Here is a 27,370-nt window from a genome sequence, read left to right as displayed (position 1 = left end):
TGGTCCTTCTGGTGGTTATAGAAATAAGAATCAAAGAAAATCTAAAAATAAAACGTGTCACCTTCCTTTGTCAAATCCACAAGTAAAAAAATATCAAATATCACCTGGTGGACTAAAACCTAAAATTTTTCATGTGCATTACTGTTTTAAGTCACCCAACACCTAGCAGGCACTTGGTAAGTGTTCTTTAATGTCTGATGTAAATAAAGAATATAAATAGTCACACAGAAAAAAGTGAGAGCTGATCATCTGGAACATGCCTCCACGCCTGCAAAAGAAAATGCTGGAAAAGTGACAAAACCTAAGACATCAGCACAGCACAGCTTCTTTTTCAAGAAGCAGTTCCTCATTTCCTCAGTTCCACGAAGGCATCCCTCTGCAGCACACAGGGCACGTGAGGAGCTGAGTCACGTCACCTCCACGCTCTGCAAAGCGCTTCTCCTTTCTCTTGTAGAGAGGCTCTTCATCCCTACTCTTCCTCCATGCAACGCCTTAAAAATCACCTGTGAAGTCTTCACCCTTTTCCTGCAGGTCCCTACTATAAAAACTAGACAGTCTAAAATACAGCTATTACTATAAAAGCTGATCTACCTGAAAGATTTAAAATAACCTAGTTTGCATCTTTAGAAATGTGAATTCTAAAATTATGTTAAACTTGATCCTTTAAATACCGACTACACCAACCCGGGTGTTGCCAAGTTTTAGCATCTTACTTACTTGGTGCATTCTTCTAAGGACTGTACGAGCATTTGCTGGAAAGAACATATTTCTTCCAGATTTCCCATTAAATATGAAGTGTTTGCTGAACTTAACCTAGAGCCAAGAAAAATAACAGTAAAAATATGCAAACAGTGTTACTTGTATTCTTCTCCTCTGCCATCCAACACCCTATTGAAGTCTTAACCTAATAAACAAATCTGCTTAAGTCAAATTAAACTGGTACACTGAATTGTGTTCCATATTCCACCCTCTATTTTCTGAAAATAAAAGAGAACAGCCTAAAGTGAAGACTATTTTACAATTAATGCAATTTATCATCTAACTTACTTCTCACTGGTCTGCAATGGCCGCAGATAGGTTGAAAGCACAGTCTGAAGTTCTTTAGAATATTCATTTTCTGTTTCTAAAATATTCTGTAGCACCTACAATAAATGATGAATAAGTGTTATTTGACATTTCAAGTGTTATTGAACACTAAGATTTATAAACTTTGGAACGTCCATCACCATTGTTCAATTCATACTGTTGTTTCCATGTAATACTAATGTGTTTAATATCATCATTCCTTGTGATTATTAATTACTAAATTCATGTATTATTACAAAGACCACACAACTGACTTCATTTTACTGCCAACCACATCTGACATAGGTATACTCAGAACAAGGCTAGAATGAATTCCATTACCAGATAAGGAATGCCAAGTCTATTCATTTATTTTCATTTATTTATTTTTTAGCTCACTGCTGATGAAAGTCTGAGCTAAGGCTATTCAGACAAAAAGGAGAAACCACAGATAATCACAACAGCATGGATGAATCTCTACAACGTTGGGTTTTGCAAAAGAAGCCATTCCCCAAAAGTATATCCTGCATAATTCCATTTATGCTAAGTCCAAGCGCAGGCAAAGCTTATCTATGGTGACAGAAATCAGAGAAGAGGTGGCAGGGGTCGGGGGACAGTGGGGAAGGGGCAGAAGATACATTTCTGGAGTGGTAAGTTCTGTGTTTTGATTTGGGTAGTGGTTACACGATTTATACATCTGTCGAAGCTCATTAAACTGTACCTTTAAAATCTATGCATTTTAATATATGTGAAGTATATCTCTACTAAAGAAACAAAGTTTATTCTTTAGACTGCATCTAAAAAACTGAAATCAATTTCTGGGAACTAAAGACTTTCATTAAAGAATATGACAGTCTCAGATCATCCTACATACTATATTTATTAAAGATTAAGGGTTTATCAATCAATCATTAAATAACCACTACTTTATTTAAAGATAGCAGAATAATTATAAATTAACCTTAAAATTGTTTCCTGATACCCTGTATTGGTGTAGCAAATTTAGCCAAAATTAGTTAAGTCCTAAAAACTGACAGGTAAATATAAAGTACAAAACATCTGGAATAAAACACAAACGCTTTCCATTGGCAATCGCTGACAGCAAAGGCACCTCAAAGGGCAGGACAGGAAGGCTCCTGGGTTTCCAGCAAGAGCGCAGATGTGGAGTGTGGGTGTGAGAAGGACTCTGGTGCACAGCGCACCCGACTACCAGGACAGGATACTCAGCACGCTCCCGTACAAGACAGGTGCTCTGCATGGGCTATCTACAATCCTCGCAAAAACATTTCTGTTAAGAGAGGTTAACTTAGCCCAAATCAAACAGCCGGTGAGTAGCGAAGCCAGAGTGGCCCTAGGTCCTTCTGCTGTGGTACCCCTCACACGGCCTTCTCTGGGGATGAGGCTGAGGACAGGAGCCAGGGCCCCACAGCACCTGACATAAGCGAATGGAGTGAGATCCTTCCCTCAGCTTCTTTTCACTCCCCGCTGTTATGAGCCAGTACTCTCTAAGTCAGAAAATCATGTCATATATGTTTTCTGTGCATCGGCTACATGTGCTAAGACATGCTGTTTGTCTTCCAAAGCTATCAAAATATTCCAAATTAATCATACAAATGAAACTGTACAGAATAAAGATATTAAACACACTTAGTTTTCTCATTTTTGATAATCAAAATGTAAATTTAAACACTTAAGAAAAAAGTCACCAAGCTGAATTTAAATTTGAGCCTTAATAAACACAACATGGACTGTTACTCTGTTCACTGCTGTTTACTGTAAACTCTGAGAGAATACAGTTATTCATGAGTATCTGCAAGCTTGATTAAATAACTTACATACTAAACTATTTCAGATGGGAAAAAAACAGAGGCTCCTCCCCCAGGGACACTGAACTCCAGCTCTTCCCTGAATGAGGCTGTTCATGGGCCCCGACCACTGGGGCGAGCCAGAGGAGGAGGGGCCCCTGGGAGCTCGCTCCTTTGTGGGGAAATGTGGATGCTGATCCCACAATCACAATGCCTTCCCTCTAAGAAACACTTGCCAAGCACAAACGTCAGAGGCCTGGTGGAAAGAGGACACACTGTGACACCAGCCACTGCATCCTCAGAAGCTTTAAACCAAACCTGATCATTCAAAAATAACGGGAGAAGCAAACCAAGCATAAAGGGACCTTGAACTAAAAGAAAAAGAATAAATAAAAATAAAATCTGTCACAGATGTGTAAGAAGAAAAGTTCTTTTGCAATGTTAAAACAAAGAGAAGAAACATGATTTAGTTTATTAATTACAAATATCGGATATCTAGTAAGCAACAATGCTTAACGCACACTTGAAAACCTATATACCTATTTTTTCAAACAGAAAAATCTTCCTATCTGTACAGTGAAGAAAATAACCACTGGAAACCATCGTTCATATGGATATGTGCAGAATAAAACCAAATGACATTTCCTCAGTCACAGCACTAAGCATAGTATGCAGATATAAAAATTTCCCATAAGAAGGTACCAGAAACAATTCTAAAGAACCTCTGCCAAAAAGGTACATTCATTAAAATAGTTAAGTTGGTTAATTTCAACTACTAATCTTAAACACTATTTTCAAATACGTGCTAAAGACTTCTATTAAATATAATGCTCCCAAACAAATAATGGTCACATTCAGCTTTTCCACAAACACGCAGCCAGGCTGGCTCCCTGTCTCAAGCTTGCACGACCGTCCCCTCTGCCAGGAGGCTACTCGCCTTCCTGACCTCGGCAGCGCATCCGTGGGTGCCAGTCATCACCTTTCTCCCCCGCCTGGCCTTCTGCATGCTCTGGCTGCTGCAGGACCCCATGAGACCTCCCAGCCTGGCGACCGCAGCTCCATCACACAAAGGCTGGGAAGCCAGAGAACGTGGGCTGTTTTCAGGGAAAAAGCAGCCTTTGCAATCCACAACACTGAAAGCCCAGAGAGCTGAGCTGAGCCGGCAAGAGCTTCCTGAGTCCCAAGGCGGAGAGTCTAGTCCAGCCAAACAATGGTGCCACTCAGGGGGTGGGCAGCATTGGTCACACCACACTGACAATCCCTACACTGTCAGCCTTAAAGCAAAGCAGGACAAAAAGGACTGGCTTTTTTACCTTGCAGGCACACAGGCACTTACTTTATTAGTAGTATCATTAAAGGAGCACTTAGTATCTCTGATCTTACAAACTGGTTAAAACTTTCGCCACAAATTTTGGTAGATATTACATGTTTTATTTTATATATCATCAATACTTCTTTAAAAATTAATAACTCATTTATATATAAAAAAAAAATAACATTACATATTTTAGATTCCATCCCAGATAAAAGATTATCATCATAAACTTAAACCAAATTTCCACAACATAATCATAATGTGTAAGCACAAGAGGAAAACTAAACAATGGCACAACTATATACTAATCCCTCTTCCGCCCTCCCTGCCCACCTCCATCCTAAACCCTCTTCCTCCCTCCCTGCCCACCACCATCCTAAACCCTCTTCCTCCCTCCCTGCCCACCTCCATCCTAAACCCTCTTCCTCCCTCCCTGCCCACCACCATCCTAAACCCTCTTCCTCCCTCCCTGCCCACCTCCATCCCAAACCCTCTTCCTGCCTCCTGCCCACCTCCATCCCAAACCCTCTTCCTCCCTCCCTGCTCACCACCATCCTAAACACTCTGCCACCCACCCTGCTCACCGGCATCCTAAACCCTCTTCCACCCTCCCTGCCCACCTCCATCCTAAACCTTCTTCCTCCCTCCCTGCTCACCTCCATCCTAAACCCTCTTCCTCCCTCCCTGCTCACCACCATCCTAAACCCTCTGCCACCTCCCTGTCCACCACCATCCTAAAACCTCTTCCACCCTCCCTGCTCACAACTACCTTAAATCCTCTTCCACCCTCCCTGCCCACCACCATCCTAAACTGTCTTCCACCCCTGCTGCCTACCACCATCCTAACCCTCTTCTACCTGCCCTGCCCACCACCACAAAGGAAAATTACCATCGTGTATCAATGTTTTCCTTTCACTCCAGTCTATTTAACCTTTAAGAATTTAAATTTCCAAAAAGTCAATTATAAGATAGGACTTCACCACAATTCAATCTCTAATAAACACTTGGCTATAGGGAAAGGAAACAAAAGGAAAGGAAGGGGTGTTGAAAGCAATCCCCAAAGCCCCTACTAGCTCCATAAATCTATAGCTCACAACGACACGACATACCCCCCTATTACCAATTTAATATAGTTTGTTGATTTCTGCCTATCCTCAATAACTACTCAATACTTAATAACTACTTAATGACATTAATGCTCAAAAAAGAGTTTGGAGGTCTATGTATATGTTTCTATTTATAACACTGCATCTTTGGAAGAAATTATGTTCTTATAGTATTTCTAAATTTGGGAAGTCACAGCCTTGGAATGTTTCTTCCAAATTTTGAAAGATTACTAGACAATAGCTACTGCTGTTCCACTGTGATATGAGTCACAGAAGGAAGTTGACATTAGCAAATACACATTTTTGTGCACAACAGATGGTGACATGTAAACAGCTGGGCCTTTGAAGCCAGGCAAACCTGGGCTCAAATCCTGGCTCTGCCACTTACTACTAGTGACTAGACAAGTCTATTGGTCTGTTTCCTGTTTTCACAAAAAGGGATTTTAGTGGGTTGACAGTTATTCAAGTGTTAGTCCCTGACTTAAGGTAGGAAGGAATCTTACTAAGCACCTAGTACAACCTTCCAACCCAAATCTGGAATCCTATTTGGAGCTGCTTCTTGAGTGAATCCTTTAGTGAGGAGGTAATTATTTCACAAGACAGCCTTTCCCACGAATAAACAACTCAATTATTCATTCATTCAACAAACACTTAGTTCTTACTACGTGTTGGGCTCCTGCTAACTGAAAACCTTAATCTACACAATCTTAGTCTATATGAAACAAGGAAATTATATAAAAACCAATGGGGAACATTCTCTTTGTTAGAGAAGCCAGCAGACACCTCACCACCCATATCAAGTATGGGTGAGATACAAAAAAGGAGGGATCCACGCAGAAATCAAGTTGCATACCCCTCCCCAATTTCTCAAGGCACCTAATAATTAACCTCATCCACCTACAGGGCCCAAGCAGAGACGTTGCTTGTCACAGCATTTAAAAGGAATCTTGGGTTAAGGTAGAGAAAAGTCAAGGGAAAAGTAGAAGATAAAAAGATGAAGCAAAACCAGGGTTTACAATTAGTGCTGATGGATGGAAACAGATGTCCTGTCACCAGAGGGGGTCAGTTTTTCCTCCTTGGCCTCACATCCAGAGGCCGCAGGGAAGGAAAAACAGGTGCGGTCTTTCTCTAGAGCACAGGAAAAGTCCGTGGAAGTGTGCAACGGCATTCGACTATAAAAAACATGTCCGTTTTGTACATTTATGGATTAAAATTAGTGACTGCTACCTAGTACATCATACTTGCAATAGTTCAAAAGAAAAAGTGATACCGCCTTTCTGTGATATTCGGCACAAGTGAAGAACTACTTCTTGTCCCCATACATAAAGAGCATCAACATAATGCACCAATAAAAGTGGAAGGCCACAAAATAAAGCCATAGTGTGTGTCACTGAACATGGAAGGCCATAAGATCTGTGTCTTCCAGGGTCAGCAGAGGGAGAGCACACCTCATCCCCCACAAGAGGTGACTCAAGAATGTCATTCTCTCCAGGGCTGGGCATCCAAGCCCTTTCTTTGATTCCTAATGGGAAAGATGTCTGTCCCCAGGCCGCGGGTGCAACGAATGTGTTTCCACGGGCAAATCTGCCAAACTTGGGGCCTACCACATCACAAACATGTCTCCTTTAATGTATGATCATGCCACTCTGACTACAGCTCTCACAGGTCATCCTCAAAAGCCACTGGGATGCCTGTTTGCAAACAGTATGATGTGGTGGCCTTGGTGATGCCTTCTGCTCCCAATGCCCTGAATACTCTTCATGATAACCACGGACACCCCTCAGTGTCCAGCACACCTTGCTAGGCACCTTAAGGCCAATCCCTAATCCTCTCAACAATACTACAAGGCCAAACCCAGCATTACCACCCCATCTTACAAATGTAGTAACTGCTCAGGCAGCTAAGAGGCTCACCTCCCAGATACTGCTGCTAAGAAGCAAAAACGACTAAATACAAAGCCTTCCACAGTACCAAGGCATCCTGACCTTAGCTGAGCTACCTACAAGGGCACCCTAAGATACTGCTAACAGACTGATTTTTTCATCTTCTTCCTTCCACTGTCTCTCTCCTAGCACACAAAATAAAGTGTGCCTGCTGTGTTCCACAAGCACTTCCTCATGGGACTCTAAGCCCTCTGCTTTCATTTCCAGCATATTCCACATTCTGGTGCCAGAGGACTCCTCCAAAATCACTTTTGCTTACGTTAGTAAGAAGCTATTAACAAAATTCTGCCACTCAAAAGAAACCATTCTTTAGCACAGTGCCTTCTACTTTCCATGTCAACTCTTTAATATCATTAGATATGACCTAAGTCATTTTACAATCTGCTTATTGCACTTAGCATGAAAATATGTATCTCTGATATTTTTAAAGACTCTTGCGCATTTTAATAATTATAAATGGACATAGCACTGATCGCTTAATCATTCTGGTACTATTGTTTATTCAAGTTGCTTGCTATTTATTACTATAACAAATAATCCTCTGAAAACACCTTTACACAAACATCTTTGAATACATTTCAGGTATTTCTTAGGAGTAGATTTTAAGAAGTAGAAGCTCTTTATTAGAATAAAGGGCTTGAACGTTTTTGGAATTTTATATATAGCTGCTGTATTACTTTTTAGAAACTATGGATTTACATTTTCATCATTAGAACTACAGATTTTCTCTTTAAATCTCTGCTCTCTGGATATATAAAATATTGCTAACAAGTTTTTTATAATAAGTTAAACTATTTCTTCAAAGCCATTAGTATTTACCCTTTTTTAAATTGCTCACATCCTTTCCCATTTATCTATTAATCTTAATGCATTTGTCTTAAAGAGCTTTAGACATTAAGAATAACCTTGTATTAAATCTGTTGCAAATAATGTCCCAACTTGTAATTGTAACTTATAATTTGATTTATATTGTTTGAAGGCAAAGAAAATTATTAAACTTTTAGTAAGTAGCCTAAAACATTTTGATTTTTTTCTTCTTGATGATTTCCATGGCCTTTTAAGCTTTAAAAAGTAACCCTCCCCACACCTTCTAATGCACTCCCTTGCCACATGCAGATCCACCAGCACAGAGTGGAACTAAGTAGTTAAAGGAGTTTAGGCACAATCTTTCATCCATCTGGCTGAATACTAACTACACTGCCCAACTGTGAATCTTAGGAAGGGAGATTTAAAAATAAAAATGAGAATTGAACAAACAAAACATTAGCAACTGTGGGGAAGTCCAACTACACAATCAGTCCGAGTAAGTCACAGAACGAATGAACATCATCGACAACAAATCCTAGGGGTGCAGAGCTCAGTATCCAGAGTTGCTAAAACAGATCTTCTAAAATGTCTCATTTTCAATTTAAAAAACTTTGAGACATGCAAAGAAACAAAGTGTGACCCCCCCATGCATACATACATAAATAAATAGGCAATCAATGGAAACTGTGTTGAGGGACTTAGATATTGGACAAAGGCTTCATTCAAAGCAGCTATTATAAGTATGTTCAAAGAACTAAAGGAAACCATGCTTAAAGAATTAAAGGAAAGTGTGAAGACAATGACTCAAATACTGTCTACATTTGACTTGAAAAACAATCAAATAGAAATTCTGAATTGAAAGGTACAATAATTGAAATGAAAAATTCACTAGTAGGGCTCAACAGAAGATTTGAGCTGGTAAATGAAAGAATCAGCAAACATGAAGAGAGATCCATAGAGATTATTGTTAGGGAAAGAAAAAATGAAGAAAATGAACAGAGCCTTAAGAGTCCTATGGGACACCATCACGCTTACCAACATATGCACAGCCAGAAGGCGAGGACAGAAACAGATAATGAATGTTCCAAGATGACGGTCATAAATTACTAAGAATTACTTTTTACTTCCCAGTGTTTTTTGGTTTGTCTTAACCATTATATAATAGCAGAAAGATACATAACTATACTCACTCAAACCTGCCTCCTCATTGTCTCTTAATTTCAAAATCTTTGTACCTCTATAGTGATCTCAAGTTGAGACTTAAGTCATTCATGTAATTTTTCCTAATGCCATCAGTCCACATTGATCATACCTCTTACAAAGTTTTCTTATCTCTCAGTAAGGTTAAAAACACCTATGCCTCATAGTTTTCTGTGAAAACAAAACTACAAAAGGGAGTACAAAATGCGTAACACTTTATCTACTGTATTTTGTTATGTGAGGTACTCTGCTCTATATTTTTATTTTTCTGTACAATGTATGAATACAAAATTCAGAAAAGCTGAAATTGATTCCTGGTTTAGTCACTACCCAGTGTGTGATCCTGAACAAACCATTTAACCTCTAGGGCTATCTGTTTTCTCCACTGTAAAATGAGACTGCTATGCCAAAAGATGATTCTCTATGATTTCTATGAATATATTTCTATAACACAACTACAACTTTGCCATGTACTGTTCACTAATACAGCTTTATACAAACAACAATTTAGATGAGATTCTGAGGTCAAGGTGTTTTCCCATCATTCTGCATAGAAGAGCTGGTGGAGGCCGGGCGCGGTGGCTCATGCCTGTAATCCTAGCACTCTGGGAGGCCAAGACGGGTGGATTGTTTGAGCTCAGGAGTTCAAGACCAGCCTGAGCAAGAGCGAGACCCCGTCTCTACTAAAAATAGAAAGAAATTAATTGGACAACTAAAAATATATAGAAAAAATTAGCTGGGCATGGTGGTGCATGCCTGTAGTCCCAGCTACTCAGGAGGCTGAGGCAGGAGGCAACACAGTGAGACTCTGTCTCAAAAAAAAAAAAAAAAAAGAAGAGCTGGTGGACACAAAGAAAAAAATCTGTATGATATATAGGCTACTCTCTGTGTATAAGGACAGTGAGAGAAGGAAAACTAAAAAAGTGCTGAATACGCTTCAATCTGAAGAGCAGTACAGAATATTTAATGCAAAGAAAAACAAACCACCAAGATTTCTAGAAAAGCATGGTTGCCTAGTTTTATAAAGTACCTAATGGAAGAAAGATTGATGGAGAAACTAACGAAATGCTGTAGGCACAACTTTAGAAGCCACTAACTCATTTCTTCTAACACAATTATCTGGACGTGAACTACAACAGAAGTAAAGTAACTCTGTCTTTGCTACATCATTGTGGATTACGACTGTTTTACTCACACATGAAGCCTTCCCCAGAAAAGCAATGTCTCACACAAAAATGCCAGGGGAAAAGGCAGCTCCAGGAGTTAAAACTTCAGTTTTCCTATTATGAGACCCATAAAAGACTTTTATTGTTTTTGTTTGTAGCCATGTACACAAAACCACACATGTACCACATTACATTCTAAAAAGCAAAGAAGTTACAATACCATGTCCTAGGAGCAAACATTCCCAGAAGGAAAAGGAATGAGACAATGCAGAGAGCTAAGAGCACAATAAAAGGCCGCCAGCACACGGAACTTTAGGTCAGCAGACGTTCCACAAGGAGTTTGATGCTCTGAGAGCTGACAGAGTCGAGGTAGAAGTCAGAGTCCAAACAGTCACATGAAGACGAGTAAAAAGCAAGCACAAAAAGGGGTGGGTAGAGGGTAAGACTCAACTAAGGATTTCTAAGAGAAGAATGTGGAGGTGACCAAATATAAAGAAAAGAAGTCAAAGAATGTTAGTGAGGTAAATTAAGCAGTATGATGCACGAAGAAACCTCTTAATGAGAAGAGGTGAAGAAATGAAATTATGAAAAAAAGAAGGCAATAAAAACAGAGGCAGGAGGTGAGAGAAAACGATCATATCCATGCACCAGAATGTAAGCTCGACAAAGTGAGAAACTTCTGCCATTTTTGTTCACTGCTATATCCCCAGTGCCTTTAACAGTGCTTGGCACAGAGTAGGCACCTGATGAATATGTGTTAGATGAGGAAGTTTTCCCCAAGACCAATTTGTTCTGCAATAAGATACTGAAGCAAATGGAAGGCAGATGCTTAAGAGAAAGCTGAATGTGTAAGACCCACAGCACAAGACTGTGGTGAATAGGTCCACGTGGTAGAGCTGATTCATACTCATATTTGTCACAATTTTAGACCATTTCTTAATGCAGGTACAGAAAATGAAACACGATGAAAGTGCTGTTGCAAAGAAACATGAATCAACTGCTATTTCACATCAAAATTTCAAAGGTCTCATGGGTTCATATTTGTATCTCCTGACTATGAAAATAAAAAAGATTGGGAGGGGTGAAAAAAAATAAAATAAATGCATATTTAAAACAGAATTCAAAATATGTACATGTTTAGAGAATTTACTCTGCCGTTATCATACCAACTAGATATATACCAGCAATTTAAAATTTTACCGAAATAAAAAATGCTACTTTCCATTTCTATAGCATATGCAATTGTTTAGGAACAAAGATTTAGGTTATACAGACTAATACCACAGAATTTTTAAGCTCACAAACTGACTGACTGTATTAAGTTTCAAAATGTAGCAAATTTCACGATCCAGAAACACCTGTCTTTAACATGCATAACATCGAGACATCCTCCTCTAATTCCATGCCATTTGATATATAATACATCAATCCTGGGAAAGTCTACATTAAGATATAAAATAAACTGGAAACTGGATTGGTCTAAAGTACTTACGGTCTACACCAAATACTAATATAATGGCACTCAATGCACACAAAAATTTTAAAGCACATTATATACCTTTCAAAATCTCATTTTTGAAACTTGTAATGGCATGAGCAGATAATCACAGCACTATGTTATGTGACAAGACCAAGGTACATTCCCACATATATGATATTAAAACAAAAACACAAAATTGCTGAAGTACATACATAGAGATTAGAAGGAAATACACCAAAGCATTAATGGTGCTCATATCTGTGTGGCAGATAATGGATGATTTTTATTTCCTTCTTTGTATTCTAGTTAATTAACCTATATTCTACATTGAATTTTAGAGACATTAAAAAAACTCATTATATATAAAAATGTTCCACAGTTACTCACCACATTATAATAGCTTTTGTTAATGGCAGTCGTATCAAATCCTTTGGGAGGACTCTTCAAAGCCCCTGATTTGGGAGACACAGGCTTTTCTGAAATAAAAATGTAATGGAGTTTTACTGATCAACACCAGGGATGACAAAATGCACGGGCCCTTCACGCAGCCCAAGGCTACTCATTAGGCAGCCACAACTCAATCTACAAACCAAAAAGAAAAGCCAGGTCTCTCTCAGGCTTGGCTCACCAAAGTCCCGCAGTCACTGCACATCCATCGCTCCCACCCCATTCTCCCAGGTACAGGTGGAAACGTCTGAGCATTTCTGCTCCATGAGTGTCAGCCAAAACCAGAACAGTTTAGTTCCACATATGCTTAATAGTGTGTAAATATAAAACATTACACAAATAGGAGAAAACATTGGCAGATATGTAACAGTATTAAAACATCAAGATACACAGTTCTAGACTAAATTTTAGGGATTTGTATCACTGAGAATGCAAAGAGCTCTAAACGTTCTGCGGATGGCTTGTGTGTGTCTATCATAGGTTCTATGGATGATGTGTGTGTGTGTGTCTATCATAGGTTCTACAGATGGTATGTGTTATGTGTCTATCGTAGGTTCTATGGATGATGTGTGTGTGTGTGTCTATCATAGGTTCTACAGATGGTATGTGTTATGTGTCTATCGTAGGTTCTATAGATGGGAGGTGGTGTCTGTGTGTCTATCACAGGTTCTATGGATGGGGTATATGTGTGTGTCTATTGTAGGTTCTATGGATGGGAGAGTGTGTCTATCACAGGTTCTATGGATGGGGTATATGTGTGTGTCTATTGTAGGTTCTATGGATGGGAGAGTGTGTCTATCATAGGTTCTACAGATGGGATGTGTGTGTGTCTCTGTCATAGGTGGTATGGATCAGCTGTGTGTGTCTACCATTGGTTCTATGAGGTGGGTAGATGGGTATGTATCTATCACTGGCTCTCCAGGGCTATATATAGGGGCATGGTGTCAAATCAAGGCTTGTGGGGACAAAGGAAAGAAAGAGGCTTCTTCCACATTTCTTCCCAGAAAACTCTGATGAGCATTTCCTAGGGGACTTGGTTCACACCAATCCCCCTCAAACCTCACCTCCTCTGCAAGAACCATGCTGTGTGAGTGAGTCATTGTTACTGAGCAGAACACATACCTTCCTCCGGTGTGTGAGCTGACAGAACCTGGGTGGCAACTGTCCACAGTCTCTCTCCTTGGCCCTCCTCTCTTCTCTCCCCATGATGCCCCCATCCACAATCTCACAGTCCCAGGGCTTCAGGCAGTACTTCCCAAAACAGTACCTCCAGCCCCAAACACTCCCGGGCTTCAGGCTCCCAACACCAACTGCCTATTCAATATCCCCAGTATGTTCTCAGCAACAGAAGCCCAAAATGCCCAAAACAAAACTCACAGTCTTTAACCTTTGATTCCCTTCTCCTATGGAGCTGTTTACATAATACATTTTCCTTTAATGCCTCACTGTGAAGTTTTCCAAATGGCTGAAAATAATGGTGTCATTGCTAGTTGAAGGAATTCTCTCTGCCCATGGGATGAAAAACAGAACTTCGTGGGAAACAAATAATTTCTAAACTATAAGATATACAAGGTGAAAAACCAATCTATTCTCGCTAACACATTTTCCTTCTCAATCTCTTATCTGTAGCTAAGAACCTCCAAGACAGGGCAAGTAGATGCAAGAAACTCATATCCCAAGAGTAGAAATAATAAGATAATCAAAGATGACAGAATCAGTTCTATGTTTAAAATGACAGGAAAGGTAAGAAATTAAGACTACAATGAATTATAAAGGCACTATGAAAATTAAAAACATCTGAAAAAGAATGAAGCAAAATTTCCAGGAATAAATAATATGGCAACTAAAATGAAAATCTCCATAGGCAGGTTAACATCAAAGGAGGAAATTCATGAACTAAAATGCAGATCTGAGAAATGAACTCAAAATTAATGTAGTAGAGCAAAGCAAAGAAACAAAAAAATACGAAAAATAGCAAAAGCCACCGAAGGCAAAGTAAGACATCTAATAGGATTTTCAGGAGAAAATAAAGGGGATGAGCAAAAGCCAACACTTTTTCTGGACAAGATACTTTCCAGAACTAAAGAAATCTTGAGTCCTTGGGCTAAAGCAGGTGCCAGTTTGGAGATTTACATAATGCCCCTCTCTCTGCCTGCCCGAGGTGAAGGATGTCAAACACTGGCAATTTCAAGTGATTCAACTACCATAAGGTTTTTTTCTGCCTCTTTTTAGAGTAACAGGAGTTTTTGTCACTCTTTTCTTCCCTCTTCTACTTGACTGAAAGTCACCTGGCCGTGGCTACCCCTCCATCTGCCATGTGTGCAAGTGACCCAACAACGCCTGGGTTAATCAACACTGCCTGCTTCATTCAGACTGGTCCTGGCCCCGAAAACAACACTCATCCTAACTCCCTCTAGCAGTGTGCTCACCAGCATCCTCGCCCCCAGGTCTCCTGAATCTCGTGCCCCTTCCTGTCAGGGTCCAACAGCCACATTGCATGTCTTCATAGTGATGATTTGCTAAGACTATATTAAACACTTGATCTTTGTCTGAAAATGTTGTAATTGTGTCATCACTGTTTTTTCCCCTAAACTTTATTATAAAAATTTATAAATATATATAAAAATAGAGAGAATAACCACCTATACACTCATACTGGGCTTCAACAGTCATCACCCTGTGGCTGGTCTTATTATATTCCTCCCCATACTCTTCTAGAAGCAATACCAGTAATTTCCAGAACCATGTCACTTTACCCATCAATACTTCAGTGTCCACCTTGCCACAGGAACTTTTTTTGTTTTGAAATCAAAACCCGAACACTAGGCCATTATCACACCTGACAACATTAATAATAATGCCTTAATGTTATCTACTGTCTAGTCTATATGCAAATCTCCTTGTCGGCCACAACAATGCCTTTTTGTAGTTGGCTTATTTGAATCAGGAATCAAAGTCTATACGGTGCATCTGGTGGTTGTGCTTCTAAGTCTCTTTCATGCTATAAAAGTGCGCCCCCCACTCCTGCCTTTTTCTGGATGCAGCAGAGAGCATGGAGGATGACTTCCTTCCCCTTACTTCATGTGCTATCCAGGCCACCGCAGAGAAGCTTCACAGTTTATGGGTAGAAACCTGGCTGGTTTTCCCACTGCTGAATTTCTTAGTTCCCACAGCAGTGGTCACTCAAGTAAATATTTATCGAGTGGATGTTGGTTGTGGTTTTAGGACCAAATGCAATTGTTAACAACCTTGACAATCAATATGAAAAATGCAGCTGATCAAAGCCAGAATGCGGAAGGGCACAGAAGAGGCTCAAGGTAAGTCTTCACGTTACAAAACAGGGCACCAGGAGATACCCACCAAATGTTACTGAAATACAAAATGAGACTGAAGTATATTATTTAGCATTGCCAATAAAGGGAACCAACAGAAAAACAAAATAATAATACAAACAACTTGGAAGAAAGAAAGAGGGAAGGAGAAGATATGGAGTCAAAAGGTATCATCTAATGCAGGAGTCCCCAACCTATGGTGAGTTGTATAATTATTTCATGATATATTGCAACATAGTAATAGTAGAAATAAAGTACACAATAAATGTAATGTGCTTGAATCATCCAGAAACCATTCCCACTCTCCCCAGTCCATGGAAAAATTATCTTCCATGAAAACGGTCGCTGGTGTCAAAAAGGTAGGGGACCACTAATCTAAAGGGTATACAGGCATACCTCAGAGACACTGCAGGTTTGATTCCGGATAGCCACAGTAAAGAGAGCTGCACACTCTTTTTGGTTTCCCACTACATATAAAAGTTATATTTACATTATACTGTAGTCTACTAAGTGTGCAATAGCATTATGTCTAAAAAAATGTACACACCTTGGAATACTTTATTGCTCAAAAAAGCTAACAATCATCTAAGTCTTCAGCGAGTCACAATCTTTTTGCAGGTGGAGGGTTTTGCCTTCCTGTTGATGGCTACAGACTGATCAGGGTGGTCGCTGGTGATGGCTGGGATGGCTGTGGCAACTTCTTATTGGGTTGGTGCAAAAGAAATTTTGATTTTAGCATTGCTGAAATTTGCCATTTGATATTAGAATACATTCTTAAATGTGGTTATGTTATACATCATTTTAATGTACATTTCTCACTTTATGTTTTTCTGATAGTGCTTATTACTTGCTGTTTATTTTAGCCTACAGAAATGATGTCAGACAAAAAGCAAATTCAAGCGATTTACTTATTTGAGTTCAAAATGGGTCATAAAGCAGCGGAGACAACTCATATCAACAACGCATTTGGCCCAGGAACTGCTAACAAACATTCAGTGCAGTAGTAATTCAAGAAGTTTTGCAAAGGAGATGAGAGCCTTGAAGATGAGGAGCACAGTGGTCAGCCACTGAAAGTTGACAACCACCAATTGAGAACAATCGCCAAAGCTGATCCTCTTACAACTACATGAAAAGTTGCCGAAGAACTCAACGCCGACCATTCTATGGTCATTAAGCTTTTGAAACAAATTGGAAAGGTGAAAAATCTTGATAAATGGGTGCCTCATAAGCTGACCGAAAATCAAAAAAATCGCCATTTTGAAGTGTCATCTTCTCTTATTGTATCCATCAATAAACCATTTCTCGATTGGATTTTGACGTGCAATGAAAAGTGGATTTTATATGACAACTAGCGATGCCCAGTTCAGTGGCTGGACCACGAAGAAGCTCCAAAGCACTTCCCAAACCCAAACCTGCACCAAAAAAATGTCACTGGTCACTGTTTCGTGGTCTGCTGCCGGTCTGATCCACTACAGCTTTCTGAATCCTGGGGAAACCATTACATCTAAAAAGTATGCTCAGCAAATCGATGAGATGCGCTGAAAACTGCAATGCCTGCAGCCGGCATTGGTCAACAGAAAGGGCCCAATTCTTCTCCACAACAGCATCCGATCATAGGTTGTACAACCAACACTTCAAAAGTTGAATGAATTGGGCTATGAAGTTTTGCCTCATCCGCCATATTCACCTGACCTCTTGCCAACCGACTACCACTTGTTGAAGCATCTCGACGACGTTTTGCAGGGAAAATGCTTCCACAAGCAGCAGGATGCAGAAAATGCTTTCCAAGGGTTCGTCGAATCCCAAAGCACGGATTTTTAACGCTACAGGAATAAACAAACTTATTTCTCGTTGGCAAAAATGTGTTGATTGTAATGGTTCCTCTTTTGATTAATAAACATGCGTCTGAGCCTAGTTATAATGATTTAAAGTTCATGGTCTGAAACTGCAATTATTTTTGTACCAATCTAATGAAATAAGACAACAATGAAGTCTGCCACATTGGCTGACTCTTCCTTGAAAGATTTCTCTGTAGCATGCCATGCTGTTGGATAGCATTTTACCCACAGTATAACATCTCTCAAAATTGAAGTCAATCCTCTCAAATCCTGCCGCTGCCTTCCCAACTAAGTTTATGAATATTCTAAGTCCTTTGTCGTAATTTCAACCATGATCACAGCATCTTCCACCAGGAGTAGATTCCATCTCAAGAAACCACTTTCTTTGTTCACCATAAGAAGTAACACCTCATCCACAGAAGTTTGATCATGAGATTGCAGCAATTCAGTCACATCTTCAGGTTCCACTTCTAATTCTCTTGGCATTTAATACTCCTACCACATCTGCAGTTATTTCCTCCACTGAAGGGTGTTTTTTGTTTGTTTGTATTTTTAGAGACAGGGTCTCATTGTCGGCCAGGCTGGAGTATAGTAGCATCATCAAAGCTCACTGTAACCTCAAACTACTAGGCTCAAGCAATCCTCCTGCCTCAGCCTCCTGAGTAGCTGTGCATCACCACACCCAGCTAATTCTTTAATTTTTGTGAGACAAGGTTCTTGTCACATTGCCCAGGCCACTCTCGAACTCCTGGCCTCAAGCAATCCTCCTACCTCAGTCTCCCAAAATGCTGGGATTACAGGCGTGAGCCACTGCACCTGGCCTCCATCCAAGTCTTAAACCCCTGAAAGTCATCCATGAGGGTTGGAATCAACTTCTTCCAAACTCCTGTTCACGTTCATATTCTGACCACCTACATAAATCACGGATGTTTTTAATGGCATCTAGAGTGGTGAATCCTTTACAGAAGGTTTTCAACTGACTTCGCCCACATCCATGGCAGCTATAGCCTAATGAAATGTATTACTTAAATAAGACCTGAAAGTTGAAATTACTACTTGATCCACAGGCTGCAGAATGATGTTGTGTTGGCAGGCATGAAAACAGCGTGAATCTCCTTGTACATCTCCATCAGAGCTCTTGGGTGACCAGGTACATTGACAATGAGCAATAATATTTTGAAAGCAATCTTTTTTTCCCCCGAGCAGTAGGTCTCAACAGTAGCCTTAAAACATTCAATAAACCATGCTGTTGTCATCTAGGCTTTGTTCCATTTTATACAGCAGAAGCAGAATAGATCTAGCATAATTTTTAAAGGCCCTAAGATTTCCAGAATGGTCAATGAGCATTGCCTCAATTTAAATTCACCAGTTGTATTAGCTCCTACCAAGAGAGTCAGCCTGTCCTTTGAAGTTTTGAAGTCAGGCATTGACTTTTCCACTCCGGTTATCAAAGTCCTAGGTAGCATTTTCTTCCAACAGAAGGCTACTTTGTCTATACTGAAAATCTGTTGCTTAGTGTAGCCACCTTCATCAATGATCTTCCAGATCACTTGCCGCAGCTTCTACATCACCACTTGCTGCTTCACCTTGCACTTTTATGTTATGGAGACAGCTTCTTTCCTTAAACCTCATGAACCAACCTATGCTAGCTACCAACTTCTTCTTCTGTATACCTTCCTCATCAAACTTATTTATTTCTAGTTTTTGATTTAAAGTGAGAGATATGTAAATCATCCTTTCACTTGAACACACAGAGACCAATGCAGGGTTATTAATTGGCCTAATTTCAATATTGTTGTGGCTCAGGGAATAGAGAGACCCAAAGAGATGGAGGGAGACAAGGAACAGTTAGTGGAGCAGTCAGAACACACACAACATTTATCAATTAAGTTCTCCATCTTATACAGGCACAGTTTGTGGTGCCCCAAACAACTAGAATAGTAACATCAAAGATCTCTGGATCACAGGTCACTATAAAAGATATGATAATGAAAAAGTTGGAAATATTGTGAGAATTACCAAACTGTGACACAGACATGAAGTGAGCATGTGTTGGAAAACCAGCACTGGTAGATTTGCTCAATGCAGGGTTGGGACGAACCTTCGATTTATAAAAAACACAATAGAATGAAGCTAATAAAATGAGATATGCTGATAAATCAAAGCAGAGAAGTCTCTACACTGCAGGAGGTGTGAGGCAGCTATCTAGGAGGGGAGCAGCCCAGCCAAGGCTCTCCCTGGGGCTGGAGAGTGCTCTGCTCTTCAAACACAAGTTCCTCTGTCCTGCCTTTGTCCCATGCTTGCACTACCTACTTTAGCATGAATAAAAATAAAACTTTTTTAAAAGAAAATCTCTAATACTGGAGGACTAACCACCCTGACTCCAAACTACTACAAGCCAGATGATCTAAGGATGTGTCACTGGGAGATGGCTACAGTCACAGAACCACCTCCCACATACCACATCGATGTTTGGGTGAGTATACGCTTTATATGTTAATCAGGAAGAATATTCACTTCCACATTCTAGACAAAGTTCAAAGCCACCTAATCCCAGTCTCCTTATGTGCATAGTTCACTACACCTGCGTCAGAGGCTCATATCTTCCAATTCATGCTCTTCTCTCTAAAAAATTTGTATCTGGAAGAAACAGTGCTGAGATGTCCATCCTCTAATGCAGCCTTATCCTGGGTGCTTTTGAAAACTTAGCACCACTCGAATGCACACACACATGCACAGATGTGCACCTGCTCACACCCAACCCACAGGGAAGAGTACAAGCTACAGCATAGGCTTATTTCCAGCGATACAAAGAAAAACACGGTTCTATGTAACCTTTGTCCCTTTCCCTGCACAGATCATATTTATATGAAACACTGCTCTTTCACAGCTAAATTAATAGCAGCCTCCAAAATTCGGCTGCATCTTGTTGCTTTTTGATGTCAAAAATAAACAAGAAAATATTAAACAGTGACAAACTTAAGAAGTAGTGATGTGAATCATCAAAGATCTCTGTACCAGCAAACGATAAACCCATTTAAGTTCTTACATCACCGCCAGAGATTATAAGTCATCATCTCAAGCTAACCAGCTCTTAAACTAACATTTAAAAGAAATGTCTTTACTGTGCAACAGATAATGAGCTGTTCAGAAATTGGAGAATTAAAGTCAGCACATTAGGAATAAGCATCTAAAAGAAACCTTCAGAGCACATATGCATACACAGAAAACCAAACTTATAAGCACACAGAACGCGATCTGCCCTTGTCCATCCAGTTTAGTCCTTGGTGGTGTCCACTTGCCGTCTGCCTGCGCCCCACCATGCTGCGCACGTACAACTGAGTGCCTTCACCTTCTTTTACCACAGCAACCACCAGCACCACGCACTCCCAGAACCTTGCTGCTTCTCTCTCTCTTGTCTTTTCCTTGGAATCTAGGAAATTCTGGTTGTGGGGAGGGGGTGTGTAAAACACATATATATCTGTGTGTATAAAATGCAGTAGAAATTCATGGGTTTTACATATCCAAAAAAAAGGTACACAGAAAATAAATGCCAAGTAACAACTGTGTACCTTCCATTAGGATTGCATATACTCAAAAATAAGTGCTTTCGAAGCAAACATTAGCAAAATCCTTATACACCAGAATCTTGGAAGGTACCTGTCTTCAAAGAGGGACTATTTCAAACCAGAAACCATACACAGGTGAAAAGCACAAACATGCGATGGTGAAGCCTGACAAGAGTATTTCCCTCTGTGACCGCAAGAGGGCACACAACCAGTGGCTGTTTATACTCCGCAGGGAAGTAGAAGTGATTCAACGCACAACCTTGAGAATTTATCTGGAGAAAGGCAGCCTAAAAAATATCGTCATTTACAGGTAGACCTTAGTTTCTGTTTATTCAATAAAAATCAAAACATAATACACAAGAGAATGTTCAATTTAAAGGAAGCAAGTGTTTTTATTTCACAAAGAAATGATCCAACGTGACTACCAGTTAGAGAAGTCTGTTAAGTTTGGAACCTGGCACAATTTTGATTTCAGAAAATTAAGCACTTATTACACTATCATTTACCAGCCTTATTTAAATACACTCTTCAGAAAGGAAAACGTATTCCAAAATCAGAAAGTCATGCAAGCTACTGGAAAAAATGCCATACAGTAGGCCTCCCTCATCCACAGGGGATGTGTTCCAAGAACCCCAGTGGATGTCAAAAACTCAGATAGTACTATGTGTTTTCCTATCCATACACACCTATGATAAAGTTTAGTTTACAAATTAGGCATAGTAATAGATGAACAATAATAACAGAACAATTATAACAAAACACTGCAATAAAAGTCATGTGAATGTGGTCCCTCTCTCAAAATATCTTATACTGTTCTTACCTGTTTTAGGCGTGAGGTTGGCTGCAGGTAACTGGGCAGAAAGGGAAGCTGTGGAGGAGGAGGAGGGGGCTCCAGTACTGAGCTGCAATGCTGAACCTAGAGTTTTATTATTAACTACAACATGACACTGTAAAAAATGTAGTTTTGCAACTGTCTCAAATGCCCACATTTATAATTAGACCTGCATAACTTTCCATACAATGTACTTACATAATTAGTGAACACCAGGGATGGGAAGTTATTCCCTAACGAGGTTATTCCCTTGGTTCAACTGTCAGATGAAGAAAATTTAGCATAAGGAATCACCAATATGAGCAAATATGGCATTTCTTGTATTTTAAATAATGAACAGGAAAAAAAGAAAAAATATTCCAAACAAAGCTTCCTAGGTCTCAGTTTGACACCAAACCTCTAGATTCAGTGTGGCCCCTGCAAAGAGCTCTCTGATAACAATGCATCCATCACATGCACACATGTAAGCTGGTCATACACACACATACTCAGAAACACAGACGTTACAAAAATGGGAATTCTAGGTAGAACAAAGTGAGGGTCCACATTTCTAAACATGTAACACTGGTCCTTCTCAGAGCCCCCTCTGCCACTGCTGGCTCTCAGGCCCACACTCCATGCCACACCTTCCTGTGGACTTCCTGCTGTAAGGTGAACTACTACCAAAAGACAACACTGAAGACACTCAAAAATACGTGAAACTCACTCCCAAAAGTCACCTGAAGAGGATTTTGAGATCCACAACCCTATCTTTTCAGTATAATTTCCTTATGCTGGGTTAACTCTGAAAAATCCACAAAGAGAAATACCTGAAAAGTAAAAATTCATTCATCCGCACTTTTAATATGGTGATTCAAAATTGGACCAAAATTCACATTTAAACAAGCATTCACATAAGAAATAAAGCAAGCCACATGACTGCTAGGAAAGACTGGCCTTAACAAAGGTGCCCATCTGGGCCAGGCTCTAGGCCTAATGATCTGCTCTACTCACCCCTCCGTGGCAAAGGTGAGCAATGATGTCAGTTCTTCCTCTGCCCTGGCTCAAGGGTCCTCCTGGAAGGTCCACTGGAGCCACCTCTGGCCTCTCGGCCCAGCGTTGCTCTCACTGGTCCCTAGGAGAAGGAATTCTCCAACTGGTGGGGCCCAGAACAGAGTTGAGCCGGGAGCCTGGATTCAGCCTGCCCCAGCCCCAGATCTCTGGGTAGACTCAAGCAGGGGAGTGCCAGGCTGTCCGACTGAGTCACAGACCAAACTGTATTTCCTAACGGCTGCGTCTGTAAAGCTGACACCTATACCCCCTCAGCCTGACAGCAGTGTCACACTCTCAGCTGGCTCTGCACATGTTTACAGGATGTCATTTATTTGTACCCTACCCTCTTAATATCCCAACAATACTTATCTTCGAGGGTTATGGTGAGAACTGACGTCATGAACAAAAAGCACTTTATACAGTAGCCAGAACATAATAAGCGGCCAAAAAAATCTTGCCTAAGTTGATTTTATTATTATAATAAAAATACTGCTTTTTATTATCATTATTAGCAACCACAAAAAGTATAGCAAGAATGAGATACCACCTCACACTCAGCAGGATGGCTATTATCAAAAACACAGAAAACAAGTCGGTAGAGATGTGGAGAGAACAGAACCCTTGCGCAGTGCTGGTGGGAATGTGAAATGGGGCAGTCACTATGGAAAACAGGATGACGCTTCCAGAAAAATTAAATATACAACTACCATCTGATCCAGCAATTCTATTTCTGGGTATATACTGAAAAGAAATAAAAAGACTTGAACAGACACTTATACAACCATGTTCTTAGTAGCATTATTCACAATACCCAAGAGGTAAAAAGCAACTCGAGTTTCCATCCACGGATGAATAAACAAAATGTAGCATATACATACAATGGAATATTGCCCAGCCTTAAAAAAGAAGGTATTAATAATTGTTACATGCTACAACATAGATGAACCTTGAGCACATATGTTAGGTGAAATAAGCCAGTCACAAAAGGACGAGTACTGTATGATTCCACTTACATGAGATCCCCGGAGTAGCCAAATTCATAGAGACAGAGAGTAGAACTCCCAGGGGCTGGAGAGGTGAATGAGGAATTAGTGTTTAATGGGGACAGATTTCAGTTTGGGAAGATGAAAAAATTCTGGAGATAGATGATGGTGAGGGCTATACAACAATATGAATATACTTAATGCCACTGAACTGTACACTTAAAAATGGTTAAAATGGTCAATTGTATATTCTATATGTATAAGTTTATATACAATTAAAAAAAAGAGAGAGCAAGCGTGTATTGTTCCTAAAAAGTCCCATACCAAAGAACTTTACAAAAAAGGGCTGCCTGCTACCTTATTAAAATATTCATTTTTTGATGTCCCTGGTGAGACAATATTTTTATATCAAAATTGTCATATTCACATTTATAATTTTTTTTGCCTGCTACTTTAAAAAAATAAAATAGCAGCAATTAACATTCACTGAGCTCCTACTCTGTGCCAGGCACCATAGAACATGCATGCCATACAAACCATAACAACTTAACCCCCACAAGACCTCGACAGGTGAGGAATCATCATCCTCATTTCACATCTCAAACACCTGTGGCTCTAAGGCTAACTTACCCAAGCCCCAGGGCAGAGTTATGGTTTTACAACACGCTTTTTCCACACTTCCCTATTTATCTGATACACTCTATAAAAACTGCTCTTTTCCCCCAGGACAATCAGAGAAACTATATTACACAACAGTATCTTGCAAATATGGAGCAACATGCAAGTAAAGTTATGAGATTCATTTAACAAATCCCTACCCCCGCTCCACCTACCCACGCTCCTCCCCTTTATAAAACACTACTTTTGAAATTGCATCTCACTTTTCCATCTCCTAAGAGCACCTCCAACCAAGGTCAATATAAAGCAAATTCAAACAAATAAATAAATAAATCCACTGTAAGCTTCTTACAGGCAAGAACTATATAGTTATATTTATAAAAACCAGCAGTCTTTGCAGAGAGTTTCTTCTCAATAAATAATGCTGATTCGTGGAATGAGGAATGGTTGAGCAACACCTGTGTTCAGGGAGATGGAGAGTATATATTCTATAACATATATTTGCAGTAATAGTCTATTATTCTGTAAATACAGAGAACATCTGCTGGGCATTCAAATCACCAGCTTTACAGAATTTTCACGGCCATACCCTCGTGACACAAGTCACAAAACGCAAGCCTCTGAGAGAACTTTCAATTCCACTATGTGAATGACAACTAAGCAGCAATAAAGGCATGCCAAAGACTGCTGTTTTCCTTCTTGAAAAGATCATTTTTAAAACGTCAGTAAAAACAATGTTAAACAACTGCAGGAAATATAATGAAAGTGATGCACTTCAAAACACTATTACTAGTACAAAGAAAATTACTTAACTGGACATGATTGGCAAAAGTACCCATAGTAATAAAAATTAAATACAACCTGCATATTGCAAACTCCAAGTTCCAACACTAGTCCTAAAAAAGGATAAATTTTATTTCAATATAAAAGTGTAACTGCAACAATAAAAAATAACAAATTTGAGATGTTTCTCTTTGCACCTGAAAAATGTTCCCATGGAAGAAAACACCCTGACCCCAGCACCCCAATATGGGAATAAGGTAAAAACCAATGCCCTCCAACAGAGAACTTGAACATAAGACCAGGTCATCTACACAAGTTCAACTGGAGAACAAACTATGCTGAGCTTATCTCTTTCTGCTCCTCCTCATCCAGTCATTCCACCTGCAGGCCAGACTTGGCCACTTACCGCTGGCCTTGATCTCGCGCACGTAGTTGCTGGGGAACCAGCCTGTCCGGCCACCATGTGTGCCCTCCCACCAGCCTCCCTCCTCCACGCGGGTGACATGAATGACGTCCCCCTTCGCGAAGGAGAGCTCGTCCTCATTGGTCTGCTGGAAGTTAAATTTCGCTCTCACTACCAGTTGATTGTTGCTATGATCAGTCATGTCCTAAAAGAGGGGGAGGGATGGGAGAAAAGTTACACAATGCAGAGCAGCAGAGCCATGTTTACAGTAATTGCAGTTCCTCTCCCAGTGCACCGTGACCACCCACCCCATTCCAGCCCCGAGAGGACATCCTCTTGATGCTTTAAAAGATCTTGCTCCACACTGTTCTGCCTATATAAACACACACACACTTTCACATACATTTATACAGAATTATATGATACATACTTCTCTACAAGTTACAAAACTCCAGCAATACTTACAGTTACTTAAATAACCACATAATATTATACTGTATGACTGTACCATTAATTATTGAATCGGCTCTCCATTAATGGATTTTCAGGTTACTTCCAGTATTTTTCTATATGCCATATACAGTATTTTTGTTTTGTAAAACAAGGCTGCATTAAAAATATGTGTATATTTATCTTTGAACATATCTGTAAATAAGCCTATATATTAAATTCAGGTCAGAAAACACAGAAGATGACATTTTTAAATTTTCACATATATGTCTAAACTGTCCTCCAAAAAGGTTCTACAAATGTACACCCAGCAACATTCTCACCAATAGTATCTAAGAGTTCTTATTTCGTCAAACTTTCACCAACACTAGATATTGCCAAAGATATTTACTTTTGCTAAACTGAGGGGAAGAAACGGTGTCCCGTATTTTAATTTGTAGTGTTCTCAGAGACTGAGCATATTTCCAGATCTCTCAGAGGTGGGAAGAGGAAGGCAGACCAGGCTATGGTTTCCTTTTGATTTCCACCTACCCTGACTGGGCTCTAGGGAGGCTGGCAACCCAAAGCTCGTGAAGGGAGCAGACCAAAAGAAATTCCAGAAGCCTGCCCTTGCTGGCCACAGGAGTGAGAAGGGCAGCCCAGCATCTCCCCACCTCCACCCAGCCACAGGGAGGACCCAGGCCCAAAATTTGACATACACCACCTCCTCCACAAGCAGGCTCATCATCACTTCCCCCCATCCAGCAACAGCAGGCCCCATGGCAGCAGCAGCCAAATCCCAGCAGGAACTAGGTCCACACAAGGTGGATGAAGACGAGCAGACACCACCGCAAGGCCTTGAAAATTAAGCAGTCACTGGGACCAAAGCCACTAATACCTAACAGCAGCCATAACTGCCACACAAAACCCAACCGTGCTATAGCCTGATAAGACAGACTGAAGCAGGGTCCAGCACTCTTCCAAGTGTCTGGAATAAATCAAAAACATTCCTCATCCGATAAACAGGAAAATCACAACTTGAATGAAGAAAGACAATCAACCAATGCCAATACCAAAATGAAATGAAGCAGACGTGGAAATCACTGAAAAGGGTTTTCAAGCAGCTGTCATAAAAAGGCTTCAAGAAACAATTACAAATTCTCTAGAAACCAACAAAAAGAAAAATCAAAAACCTCAAAAAAAAAAAAAAAACTTAT

At 40.1% G+C, this 27,370-nt stretch overlaps 1 protein-coding gene across 4 annotated transcripts in view; it reads right to left on the bottom strand.

Annotated features, from left to right (window-relative positions):
* The window catches only part of ARHGEF7 (Rho guanine nucleotide exchange factor (GEF) 7), a 167,555-nt gene that overhangs the window by 52,890 nt on the left and 87,295 nt on the right, over window positions 1-27,370 (bottom strand). For all 4 annotated transcript variants that reach the window (XM_012637952.1, XM_012637954.1, XM_012637955.1 and 1 more), the window contains exons 4-7: window positions 25,728-25,929; window positions 12,275-12,363; window positions 1,048-1,142; window positions 718-813 (exon numbers count right to left, since the gene is read on the bottom strand). In XM_012637952.1, coding sequence (XP_012493406.1) covers window positions 718-813; window positions 1,048-1,142; window positions 12,275-12,363; window positions 25,728-25,929 — 482 coding nt within the window. The remainder of the gene's footprint in view (window positions 1-717; window positions 814-1,047; window positions 1,143-12,274; window positions 12,364-25,727; window positions 25,930-27,370) is intronic.

The sequence above is a fragment of the Propithecus coquereli genome, unplaced genomic scaffold (genome assembly GCF_000956105.1).
Source record: "Propithecus coquereli isolate 6110/MARCELLA unplaced genomic scaffold, Pcoq_1.0 Scaffold125, whole genome shotgun sequence".
Taxonomy (NCBI): Eukaryota; Metazoa; Chordata; class Mammalia; order Primates; family Indriidae; genus Propithecus; species Propithecus coquereli.
This window is presented reverse-complemented; position numbering and strand designations above follow the sequence as displayed.